Source organism: Pituophis catenifer, unplaced genomic scaffold (assembly GCF_029215685.1).
Source record: "Pituophis catenifer annectens isolate HBS135680 unplaced genomic scaffold, rPitCat1.0.hap2 SCAF_7, whole genome shotgun sequence".
In the NCBI taxonomy this organism is placed as follows: Eukaryota; Metazoa; Chordata; class Lepidosauria; order Squamata; family Colubridae; genus Pituophis; species Pituophis catenifer.
In genome coordinates, this window is record NW_027256887.1 from 45,063,566 (window position 1) to 45,077,295 (window position 13,730).

At 39.0% G+C, this 13,730-nt stretch overlaps 1 protein-coding gene across 3 annotated transcripts in view; it reads right to left on the minus strand.

Annotated features, from left to right (window-relative positions):
* Window positions 1-13,730, minus strand: part of TSPAN8 (tetraspanin 8) — an 80,146-nt gene that overhangs the window by 21,612 nt on the left and 44,804 nt on the right. For 2 of the 3 annotated variants that reach the window (XM_070947660.1, XM_070947659.1), the window contains one exon: window positions 1,258-1,431. In XM_070947660.1, the coding sequence (XP_070803761.1) occupies window positions 1,258-1,317 (60 nt within the window). In that variant the 5' untranslated portion in view covers window positions 1,318-1,431. The remainder of the gene's footprint in view (window positions 1-1,257; window positions 1,432-13,730) is intronic. The other variant, XM_070947661.1, reaches the window with a different exon arrangement.

The following is a 13,730-nucleotide window of genomic DNA, read 5'->3' on the forward strand; positions in this document are numbered from 1 at the left end:
GACCCTCAAAGTATTCCCAGACTTGATAGGGCTAACTGTGTGTTTGTGTATGAAGGAGACAAAATAAGAGAGACAAAGAGAGAGAATTATGGAATGCTAGGCAATGACATGTTTTTAGTCAAGGCTGAAAATAGTCATTTCACCATTTACTCCTTCCCCCAATCTCAGACACGATATTTGACTTTGTCCCTTTAAGAGACAGCATGATATCACTTGGCTATAAAAAAAATGGTTGACTCAAAAATGAAGTAGTGACAGTAAGGGTTACCGGTACTTTATGCCACACAGATTTGTCTGGAAATACATGACTGAAACAGTAACATAGGAATAAAACCAAAATATATTTGGAAAGTGATAAATCATGGAAGTACATCACCAAGCCAGACTGGACAGAGAACTTTGGTCAATTTATTCTTACTGGAAAAGTTGAATTAGCTACTGCTTAAGAACTTAGCTAAAAATATTCAGATTGATCTGGATTTATAGCAAACACACATTTGGGCATTTTACTATCCTTTCAAATTCATTTTGCAGGACAACCTGAGAAATTAGAAAAAATTATTCTGTAAAAACAAAAACAAAAAAAAACCACATATATTTAAACTGAAAAAAGTTATTGCAGGCAGGGGTTCTGCAATAGTATTTATCTTAAATACAAATTCTCTGCCAAGTATTTGAACAGATTTAATTATTCATATCAAATAATTTTTCATTAGAAAATCTCCACTTTTTCTCACCTTGTAATTCTTTGTTTAAAGGCTACAAGCTGGGCTAAGTGGGTTGTCAGCCTGAATAGTTTGGGAATAGTAGGAAAGTAAGCAATGTGCAAGTATCCCAGTTATCTCTTGAAATTCAGTATATGATCACATACCCAATTTGAAAACAATCATGACTACACTAGGAAATAAAGCTTTAAAATTTGATAAATATGTTGGCAGATAATCTATATATTTTTATTTTGCTACAGAAGTTATTTCAAATAGCAGTCAATTTCCAACAATTACACACTTTTTCAGAAAAGTATTTATATGTAATGCTTTTCTCCATATGTCCCAGACAAATCTCTGTTTTCAAACTTAATACTTGCCACTTTTTGTCTAGTCCTTCAAAATAATGAAGTATTTATCTTAATTCTTGCCCAGTACTGTTATTGGAACAGGTGGCTCCAATTCCTCATTAAATATCACATTTTAAGGCAACCAATATTTCATTGTTCATTCTGGTTTATATATTTTTCATTTCAAAAATTAGACTTACCCAAAAAAAAAAGTTGAAGACAAACATGGAGTATTTCATACATGAGCTTACACCTGCCATCTTTTCTTCCTCGAGCAAGAAGTATTCTCAAATGGAAGAAAAATCTCTCAGAAGGGATCTTCTTGAAATCGTTCTATTGCAGAATCAGGAAGAAGTTCTTAGCTGCTTTCTTTGCTGACAATAAAATGGGAAGTTATGAAGGAAAAACATGTTTGTTATTCATATCTGGTAGGTAAATATTAACCAGGCCACTGAACAAAAGCCAACTTTAGTATTTCCTTTTACCCACCTGCAAAGTTCATAAAAGTGATAATTGGCCATACAATTACTTTTTCATCACTGTTGTAACTGTGAATGGCCACTAAATAAGTAGTCATTGAACAAGGACTCCCTGTGCAGAGATCTAAATTCAGATATAGAAACTGTAGTAGCAATGATTCATTCTGGTGGGTACATGAAACAATAAAAGTAAAAATAAAAAATTGAATAAAATTTATTAGGATTATGGGATATGGTAGCACACTGGCAGTCTTCCAGATTCCTGAATGTCTATCTGAGAGCTTTTATAGACAAGCTATACAAATTATACTATAGCCAATTAGCACAATATGAAACACAACTCTATTATCCTCAATAGAAAACACTTTTTAACAATAATATGCTTGTTGGTGACAGCTAGACAACTACAAACATAGTTTCTAGAATGGATATAATGGTTATAGACTTCCTTACCTGTAACAGCTTTCCACATATATTTCTTGAATGAGAAGCAAAACATTTTCAAAGAAAAAAACAAAGAAAACCTGGTTTCCTTTTGAAAAGCACCTTTGGGAAAAAGTCTTACTGTTCAGTATCAGAAAGATAAACATATGTCTCCAAGTATTCAGTGGTTTGCAGCATTGAATATACGGTAGTAATATAGCTCATAGGGATGACTGCAATAAATCATGACTGCAATGTATTGATAAATCTCTTCTTTAAATCTTTTTTATTCTTTTATAATTTTATATTCTTTTCCTGTCTTCAATTTTTGTGTTAGTTATTTTTTTAAAAAAAGTGTAAAAAAATTGGTGGAACTGGGCAAAAATCTTCTTGGTTACAGCTGCCAGCTGCTTCTAAACCAGGAGCTGTGAGGCCCAGAGTTTCCAAATTGCAAACCAATTGCATCTTGGGTAGTGCTAGCCCATTCTGAGGAAACAATGAAACCTCTTTGGAATAAAGCCTTTGAACCCCAAATCACTCCATCTTGCTGGGATTGAGTCTCAACCTGTTCCCCCCATTCCTGGCAGCCATCAGTTACCTGGCAGCACTTTAACACCATCATTTATTTGGCCATGTGTCAAGATGTACAGTTAGGTTTAAAACCTAACCCCACGTTGACAGATTATCCCACCCAGAGATTTCATGTGCACTTTGAATAGGAGTGGGGAGGGTATCGAATTTTGTGGCATTTCTTACTTGAAGGATTTGGAGCTCAATCTCTAATCTAATCCTCCTGCCCATCACTCCCCCAGTGTGTAGAGCCAGAGGATGGCAATCTGTGGACCCAATAAGATATGAAGCCCATTCTCTACTTAAGAAACCCTTTAAGCATCTTCGGGAAGCCATGAAGTTCCTTAGATGTCAGGGTTTGGACATTTGAAAAGCTCTTCCCATGGAGGTTTGTGACACTAGAGTGCTTTGCAGCAATCAGGGACTGATCCAGCAAAGATAAAGGGCAAACATTAATGGCTCCAAGCATTATATTACATTGCAACTTCTCCAAAACAAATAATAGATCTAATGCAGGGGTATCAAACTTGTGTAGTCACGGCGGCATCATATGACATATTGGGACTTTTATCCCTGTTCACTAAACTGAGCATGGGTGTGGCCAGTGTGTGGTGCATCGGGCCAGTTTAACAGCCCTGATCTAGTGCATAGCCTCTGCAATGTGTCTCCCAAAGAACTCCTCAGATATTGAAGTCTTCAAAGACAAGTAGCTTCAGTAATTGTACAACCAACCTCCCAGAGAGACTCAGCAGCACAAGGAAGCTGCTCTGCTGCATAAAAGACAATACAACAAGAGGGGAAATGCCCCCACCTCCAACCACATTTTGATAGTGTTAAATGAGGCAACCTTTACTTTAGGCAGACTTGGCATTCAGCAACAACAGCTGGATTCCAGCAGTTTCAAATTTCTTGTAAACTAGTCTTTCAGTAACCCATCCCATCCTTTCTCCATCAATCTCCACACAACTTCAATCACCTCCTATAATGGAATACATGTGTGACCTTGGGAAAAGAGGAGATGAAATACTGCCTAGAAAATAAGCAGAGAAGAGGGGCAGGAGCTTGCAGTTTCTCAATGGTCAGAGAAAGAAACTAAGGAAGGACCCACCCTAATGGAGCAATCAGTTAAAAGTGACATCTCTATTGCAGGATTCGTGTCATTCTCCCTGGGTAAACCACACAGGAAACACAACTAGATGAGCTAAACTACTTTTTTGTAAGGCTACATTAACTTGCAAGTTTGAAAGTACTACATTGCAACTACATATAAGTGCACTGCATGTCTGTGGAAAAATTAAGACACAGAGAAGAGGAGAATGGCGTAATTACCATTAATATGAAATCTATTGACAATTGGGGTCCATTAACCACCTTCATTACAAGCTTTTCAAATCTGTTCTCTGTTACTTTCTCATGAGAGATGGTATGTTGTTTTAAAAGCTGTTTTAATTTGCATTTACACTAGATGCTTTCTTGAGAACATTTTTGTCATCTGTAAATTTATGACACACACACACACACACACACACACACACACACACACACACACACATGTCTATAAAACCACCAATGTAAAACAGATTGGTATATATAACTTTAAAAAGTAAGACAGAGCCTTTTCTGAGATTCCTTCTCTCTCTCTCTCTCTCTCTCTCTCTCTCTCTCTCTCTCTCTCTCTCTCTCTCTCTCTTTCTCCATGCAAACCAACCAGGGTGAAGAGATTGTTTTTGCCAGACATGATTACTTCCGAAACCTTTTGAAATGAGACAAAAGTTGGCATAAAATTAGACTGAAGCTGAATATGGACTATTTAATGGTTGTACCACCCTGCAGTACAATTATTAATTTTTGACTGACATTTCCGAAATAAGAGGATGCTGTAGCACTATGCCATTTCTATCTGATAAGCAATGTTAACTTGCAATGTATGTTCTAGGCAGTCAAACCATGCTTTAAGCATGCAGATATAATGAGTCCTCATGGAAGGCAGAACCAGATAAAAAAAATCATGTAGCAGCTTAACAGTGCTTAAAAAATATCTTCACAGAAAAATGCAAGACTGATTCTTAAAAGTCCATTTTGGTCCAATTTAAATAAAACTAGACACGAAATATGATAAACTTGAATAGTCAACATGGGTTACCATAAACAAAGGCCTCATCTTGAATTGTACAAAGGTAATCGGCATGTTCAAAGTCTATGAATAGCTTTTTGTTCTATACCTTCCCGCTCGTATAAATTATATTCATTTATTGTAGTTCATAAACATGCATAACAGAGTGTATAAACTCAGTAGAGATTTGTTGTTTTTTTAAAAAATCTGAGCTCTCCCACAGGAACATATTAATTTATATCTAATTTTCAAAAAGTGTTGTAGTAAAACTAAAACCAACAGATATTTCTGGGCAAAGGTTCATGGACTAACCCAGAAGGAAAAGTCGATTAAGTTTGCAGAAATTCATGAGTTACAGTACCTCAAATTTCTAGTCTAACTGTTGTACATCTGTCTGATTCATTCTTAAACATATTAAGCTGGAAAAGGCACAATCAGATTTCCTTCAACCCATGTTTCAATAGTTTTAAGTGCCTAACTCAGCACTGTGGCTTGAAGTAGATTTGATCAAAGCTGGTACTTAAGTTTTATTTTTAATGATCAACTATTAAATATTAAATTTCTTTCCAGGGACCTGGTGCCTTTTACCTTAGTATATAATTACATGTCCAATAAGTTTCATGCAGGGTGGATAAAAATCAATGATTTTTTTTAAAAAATAAAAAAAATCGGATTTTTTTTATTTAAATTGGATTTTTTTTTATTTAAATCGGATTTTTTTATTTAAATCAGATTTTTTTATTTTTATTGAATTTATTTTAATAAAAAACTTTTGGGGTAATAATCTATCGTAAGATAGTTTTCTATTTAAGATACATAAATAATTTAGTTCATTCAGCATGAAATGGAGCTTAGTTATGTAGCACAAGGCTGTATATTCTGCAACACTGGGACTATCGGTGAGTCAACAGTGAGTCAAAGGAGTAGCAGAGATGACAGTTGCTCTTTAAAAATTATGATTTAAATCGAGTTGATTTAAATCAAGTCTTTTTATTAGTGATTTAAATCATGATTTAAATCAAGATTTAAATCGACTCGATTTAAATCAAATCCACCCTGGTTTCATGTGAATTTTCACCACTAATACAGCTACCTTTAACATTTTAAAAAGTTAAACAAAATATTGGATTTTCTTTTTTTAACTGTGCCCATCAGCTGGACTTGTATAAGCTAACAGTTAACATTTATCTTGGTGGATTTTTAGTCTTTTCCAATTACACATATGTGGAATAGGAATAGGAATAGGAATAGGAATAGGAATAGGAATAGGAATGGAATGGAATGGAATGGAATGGAATGGAATAGAATAGAATAGAATAGAATAGAATAGAATAGAATAGAATAGAATAGAATAGAATAGAATAGAATAGAATAGCTTTATTGGCCAAGTGTGATTGGACACACAAAGAATTTGTCTCCAGAGCATAAGCTCTCAGTGAACATACAAAGTGATAGGTCCTATATCATACTTATTCGTAAGATACATGTTTACTTATTTAACAATTCTCTAGAAGCACAGGACATTTACATTGGCTCTTTTTAATGTTTCTAAGCAGTCTTAGAAAGTAAATATTGTAATATTCATCTGGAAGGCTGTGTTTTTAGTAATAGATGAGATAAAGAGCTTGTATTACATCTGTCTTCTTTTGGCAGATATAGGTTCAACTGTATTTGTAGGCAACTTCTGTTCTATGCTTATATAGCAAACAAATGATCTTTCTGGATTTGGCTCATGATGCGTTGTTGGGCCCAGAATTTTATTTGGCATAAGCTGATTGCTTTTTTGTTACGTTTTCATCTTATAGTGTTTTCATTTTATGCTGTTCAAGGGCTATAGTTAAAAATACTACTCCTTTAAAAATAATTCTCAAACATGATGCCATATAAATGAAGTACATGCCTTCATACATTCAAACCCCACCTTTGTTCTCTTGTGTTTCAGGGTAATCTTTCTGTAATAGAAACCATTCATACCCATATTGACATTAGAGCTCAGAATGTTTGAATTGGATGGTATTTCCAGCAAACAACTGTCTCACTTCCTTTCATGTACCTTCCAGTTGGTCAAGGTCAACTGTCAAACAGGAGGAAGTTTTTCCTAGTGGTTATGTCATGCTTGATGGAGTCAGATGTTTCTGGGTCATTAGGATAAAGCAAGTAAAGAACAATTACGCTTTCCTCTATTGACAGCCCTGCTAACAATGATTCCTTGCTATTCACAGCAGTAAAACTGCTGATCAAAAAATAAACCAAATGCTGATATCAGAGAAGCTAATGTTAATACAAGGAAATGAGGCATTAATAACAAGTGCTTAGAACAAATATAAAATGAAAGAGTACACAACTGGATATTTTAACTGGATATTCCTTTTAAGCATTTAGAATGACATTTTGAGATCTTCTGGAATATATGAAAGAAAATGCTTAGGAAGGCTATAAAATGGTTGAATTTAAATTACAGCTGCCACATTTAGTCTACAAGCATCTGTATAACTACTATGTGAAGCAAAGAATTTGTGCTTTCTGTTCTCTTTGTTGGCATGTCATGCTCCTCTGGATGTTTGCAGCCCAGATATGGTATGGTAGTCCTTCTGAAACTACCTTTTGGAATTTGGAATCTCAGCCACTTCATTTAATGGTTTTCTAAGCAACTGGATTTTTGGCATAATCATACAATATATACGCATAACCTGTTGCCTACAACCACACCTTAGCTCTTGATACGTGCCTAATAAAGGAATGAAAGATAACACATTCCCAGGTGTGTCATGAAGTGAAGTTTTTATAATGGGAAAACTCAACTCACTAAAAGTAAAGCTTTTCCATACTGTCTCTTTGCTATGAGGAATGTTCAGCTTTGTAAAATCCTGTTTCCTTTACTGTTCAAAATAGTGGGCAGCCACCTCCATCTCCTATGGATTTAAAAGCATCGTTAAAATGTTTCATAATATACAGAACCCTTTAGGCAGTTTTTCTTTATTTTTATAATAGTTCATATACAGTCAATTTCCCAAGAATCACCCATTTCCTTCTTTGCGAATCATTTCCCAATGAAGCTTTTTAAAATGTAAATTCTCCTATGCTATGCAATCATTATTTAATTTTAAGATGAAATGTTTACATGCAATTTTCAGTAGCAAAATCTCTCCATTTTTCCTGCAGATTCTGTATCATGGGGAAAACAACAACAACTAGCATTTGATCTTAAGGAAACAGAGAATTCTTTTAAAAGTCCAATTTAACTAACAAGCTAACCAAGATGGAAAATAATAGAGATTGATTGTAGTATTAGTGCAACAGTGAAAAATTGTAGATTAGTAGCATTAGTGCAACAATGAAAATCCCAATGCACACCCCTCTGCAGCCACCTCCACAGGATGGCTGCAAAAATTTTTTGCATTTTCTCCTGTCACCAGTGGCCAGCCAGAATGTTATAGTTCAGAAATGCCATGCCTAATACTAGCATTGATTTAGACAGCCATCATTCAGTTTTAGAGATTTGCTTCCTCCCAACTCCTTTCCCAAAGGTAGAAATAGGAGCAGAAGATCCCTGGAAGTTTTCAAGTTTTGAGAATTCAGGTAGGAAAAAATAGAGGAAAATGGGCTGATTTGGGCGTCCTGCCTTATCAATATACATTAGGTAGAGAGCTTCAGACATGGAACTGGTTACATGGAACTGGGTTGTAACAAAGTACCTGCCAAAACTTAATGGGAAGAAGCACTGTAAATAAAGATTTATAAATCTTTGCATTTTAGGAAACATAAATGCCAGCTGTTAAAATTGAACTTTTCTTTTCTTTTCTTTAATTGGGTTTTAACAATTAAACAATTCTTATTCAACTCTTGTGCATGACTCTGACCAGTTACATATCATTACACTAATATATATATTATCTATATATATATTATCTATCTATCTATCTATCTATCTATCTATCTATCTATCTATCTATCTATCTATCTATCTATATTATATTATCTCCTATATATAATTTTACAAAATCTACTATCTGTTATTTCCCTTTTTTTCTATCTTCAATCCAAGTATACCATTTCTCCCATATTACGTAAAAGTCCAAATCCATCAGTCCTTTCAGTTCCAATGTCATTTTATCCATCTCGGTGCAATCTAATATCTTTCTAATTATTAAATCTTTGGAGGGTATGTTTGAACTTCTCCAACATTGCACAAATGCCAATCTTGTCGCCATTGTCATATGTAGAATAATATATGTTGTTGTTTTTTCATATTTCTTTTTCATTATTCCTAGAAGAAACAATTCTAGTGTATATTCTATCTAGAAGCCTGTTACTTCCTGTATCCAACTATGTATTTTCATCCAATATTTTTTTGTTTCGGAGCATAACCACCATGTGTGAAAGAAGGTACCTTACTTTTGTCCACATTTCCAACAATTGGGGTTTAAATTTGGATATATTTTTGCCAGTCTAGAGGGTGCTAAGTACCAATGGTAAAACATTTTATATTGATTTTCTTTATATTTTGCCGATCTGGTTAATTTATAATTTTTATAAATTTATAAATTAATATCGAACTAGAGGATTGGGAAATAATTTGGAACAAAAATTGAACTTTTCTTATGCTGTTAAAATAAACAGATTATTTTCTAACCAAAGAAGCCTAAGGAAGACCTCCTGAAACTTGAAATCTTGCAGGAATTTTGTAAAACTTCATTTGGCCTGATAAACTTATTGTCTGTATGATTTCAGATGATGCTTTCATTAAATATACAGATAATTTTAAGTGCAACCTAACCATACAAAAACTTGATTGCTGGTTAATTAAACACAAAGTTTACTTGTCAGGTTTCGGTGCTATCTTGAATAAACTTCATTCTCAAGCGCAAGCTGTCTAATGAATCATTTTATTTTTAAGAATAGCAGAATCCGACATTTCTGATTCAAATTGCAGCCAAACTGGCCCCTCCTTCCAACCCTCTCCTCTTCCGCTCTCCAACCCCAATATCCCATTGGCCATCATACAGATCCATCTCTACACCCCGGCACGTTCTTTTCACAGGAATGCAGCCCCCATCCTCGTCTCCCAGGAAACACTATCTGTACATACAAAACTAGGTAAAAGTTCATCTCAGCAATAAATCAAGCTTCCGCTCTTTCTGCTTCAACTTGTTATGTCAGCGCTGGAAGAAAGCCTAATTTGGAACGCTGACATCTGGCCCCTCTCCCTTCACTTCTGCGACATCACCTATCTCATAGGGAAAACACAACAAGATTAGTCTCATCAGCCCCTCCCTGGCTGTGCACCCCCCCTCCCGGCTTTCCCGGGTGGTCTGCATGGAATTTTGCTATAAGGCGATCAGCTTGGATGTTTGCGCTCTTCACCCAGGAAGCCTCTGACAATGGGTAACCCTTCCATTTAATTAAGTACTGAAGGCGCCCCCTGTGCCATCTTGAATCAAGAATCCGCTGCACTTCGTAGTGCGTTTGGCCCCCAACAACCAGGGGCCCAGGGGGTTCACGTGGCATTGGCCTTAAAGTAGACCCCACTACAGGTTTTTTTTTTTTTTTTTTTTTTTTTAATTTGATTTATATGCCGCCCTTCTCCGGAGACTCAGGGCGGCTTACAATGCTTTAAGCAATAGCCTTCATTCTTTTGTATATTTTATACAAAGTCAGCTTATTGCCCCCACAAACTGGGTCCTCATTTCACCTACCTTTTAGAAGGCTACTGTGAAAAACGGGGTGAATTTTCCCCAAAAGCCGTGGCAACTGCAATTGCACGGTAACGGGGTTGATTATTTTTATTATAGGAAATGGTCCTATAAATTTTGGGCCCAATTTCCTGCTCGGGAGTCTAAGTCTCAAGTACTTGGTGGAGAGGTAAACTTTCTCTCCCAGCTGAAATGGTCTTTGGGGAGTTCGGTGCTTGTCTGCTTGGTCCTTATAAGATTGAGCCGCCTTTGCCAGCGCCCTCTTAACATTTTCCCAAGTTTGTCTCAACATTGCCATCCAGTCGGTCAAACTGACTGAGGAAGGGGGCTCCCTCGGGTATTCTGGCATGGGAACAAAATCCATGCCACTCACTATTTTGAACGGGGTTAGCCCCGTGCTGCTGTGGACAGCATTATTATATGCAACCTCCGCAAAAGATAGGAGGTCTGCCCAATTGGACTGCTGGTAGTCGATGTAGTATCTTAAATACTGTTCTATCATAGCGTTCAGTCTTTCTGCCCCCCCATTGGTGCTCGGGTGAAATGCTGAGCTGAGCCCTTGGGATGAACCTATGGACCGTAGAAACTCCCTCCAGAACTTTGCTGTGAACTGGACCCCTCTGTCGGAAATGATTCTCCTGGGGACTCCATGTAGGCGGTAAATGTGTTTCAGGAACAGTTTGGATAACTGATGGGCTGAAGGCAGTCCACTACAAGGAATGAAGTGTGCCTGTTTGGAGAATAAGTCTATTACAGTCCAGATCACTGTATTTCCACTGCTCCTCGGTAGGTCTACTATAAAGTCCATTGCAATCTCCTCCCATGGTCTTGTTGGCTCAGCTACTGGTTGCAACAATCCAGGCGGGCACCCTGGCCTTGTCTTCATCGTGGCACAAATGGTGCAGCTTTTTACATAACTGTCTACGTCCTTTCTCATATGTGGCCACCAGAACTGCCTTCGTACTAGGTGCAGAGTCTTTAGGAACCCGAAGTGTCCTGCTGGTCTAACATCGTGGCTCCTCTTGAGAATCAGGATGCGTAAACTCTGTGGGACATAGAGCTTTGTCCCCCTCCATGCTAGTTCATCTCTTTTTGTCAAGAGATGTTGATTGTCCCGATACCAGGGGTCTGTCAGCATTTCATTTTTTAATTTCGCAGTTAAGTCACTTGCAAGTTGGCCTTGCTGGTCACGTCGTTGCCGTCTGGTTACCACTTGGGCCGCAGCTTGGGTGGAGGGGATGATGGCATTCACTACCTGCTCCCGCTCACTGTTGTATTGGGGCATCCGGGAGAGGGCATCAGCCAGGAAATTTCTCCCACCTGGGATGTGCTTAAGCTCGAAATTGAAACGATTGAAGTATTGTGCCCACCGCACTTGCCTGGGCGACAGTTTTCGTGGGGTTTTTAGGGCCTCTAGGTTTTTATGATCAGTCCAGACTTCAAATGGTTTCTGGCCTCCCTCTAGAAGGTGCCGCCAGGTCAACAAGGCCCACCTTACTGCAAACGCTTCCTTCTCCCACGCCGCCCATCGCCTCTCCGTATCGGTGAGTTTGCGGGAGGTGTAGGCGCAGGGTTGTAGATCACCTTGGTTGTTCTTTTGGAATAACACGGCTCCTACTGCCACATCACTTGCATCCGCTTGGATGACAAAAGGCTGTTCTGGATCCGGGTGTTTTAAGACAGGTTCTTTCGCGAACAGTCCTTTTAGCGTCTCAAATGCCTGTTGGCAGGTCAGGTCCCACTGTAGGGGTTGTCCCGGGCGAGGTTTCATCGCTGGGCTTCCTGTCTTTAGGAGATCTGTCAAAGGTTTGGCAATCTTCACGAATGAGGGGATGAATTGTCTGTAGAAATTCGCAAAGCCTAGAAAACTTTGCAGTTGTCTGCGGGTGCGAGGGGGCTGCCATTGTAGAACTGATTGGACCTTGGCTGGGTCCATCTCTATCCCCTCATTTGATACTCGGTAGCCCAGGTAGTCTAGCCGTGATTGGTGGAAATCGCATTTTGGCAGTTTGACATATAGGTTTGCCTATAGCAGTTTTTTCAGTACTTGGCGGATGAGGGGTATATGTTCGTCTATGGTCTCCGTGTAGATAAGAATATCATCCAGGTAGACGAGGACCCCTTTGTAAAGGTGTTCATGTAAGACTTCGTTTATTAACTGCATGAACACTGCCGGGGCTCCTTGCAATCCAAAAGGCATTACTTTAAACTGGAAACTACCCAGGGGGCAGTTGAATGCTGTTTTCCATTCATCTCCTGCCCTTATGCGTACTCGGTAATAAGCTTCTCGAAGGTCTAGTTTGGTGAAAACCTTCCCTTTAGCTAGGTGGGCTAACATGTCTTTCATGAGGGGAAGGGGGTACAAGTTGTGTACGCAAACAGCGTTGATACTTCGAAAGTCGACCACCAGTCTCATGGAGCCGTCCTTTTTCTCTTTAAACATGACCGGCGCCGCTACCCTTGGTTTCACTGGCTCAATAAATCCCCTTTGTAAGTTTTTGTCTATGTAGTCCCGCATTTCCTGCATTTCTCGAGGCGTCATGGCATACATTTTTGGTTTGGGTAGTTTCGCTCCTGGGATAATCTCGATGGCACAATCGGTCTCGCGGTGGGGGGGCAGAATGTCACACTCGGCCTCGCTGAATACCCCTGCAAGGTCTTGGTACTCCCTTGGGATCTGGTTTGCATTACAAGCGGTGGTGGGTGCGGCTGCCAATTGCTTTGCTGCACCTTCTGGGAGGGACCCTTGTGTTGGTGGTGTTTTCTTCTGTAGTGGAGGGCTGCTTTGGGGTTTCAGCATGGGAGGGAATTCTTCTGGTCGGGGCGGCAGGGGTTGGGGCCCCTTTGCTATTCTCAGCCTGCGGGTTCCCTCTTGCCACCAAATGATTGGGCCCCATTTGTCGAGCCATGAGAGTCCCAATATGATTGGTTCTGTCATCTTGGGGGCTATTATGAAGCGGATTGTCTCCCAGTGATCTGCGAGTTCTAGTCTCACGGGTTCAGTCAAGTGCGTGGCGTACGTTCCTCCCACTAGGGACCCATCAACTTGCTCGAAGCGAATTGGTTGTTTGAGCTGTTTAGCTCGGATTCCCAATTTTAGAACTGTGGGTAGGTTGATTAGGCACCGTGTGCTACCCGAGTCTATTAGGGCTTGGAAAGTCTCTTGGGCCCCTGTTTTGGGGGCTGTTAGGCGTATGGGGAAAAGAAAAGGATGGACGGGTCCACTCACCATCGGGTCATCCTCGCCTTCGTCTTCCGTGTCATAGGGTTCAGGGAACTGATCTCCCTCATCTGGGATTCCTCTGGTTTCGGTCAGATGAGCGAAAAACTCAGGGATTTGAGGAGCTTCCTGCGGTACGTGGGTGACGCGCTTGGGCCCTCGTTCCGGTCGTGCT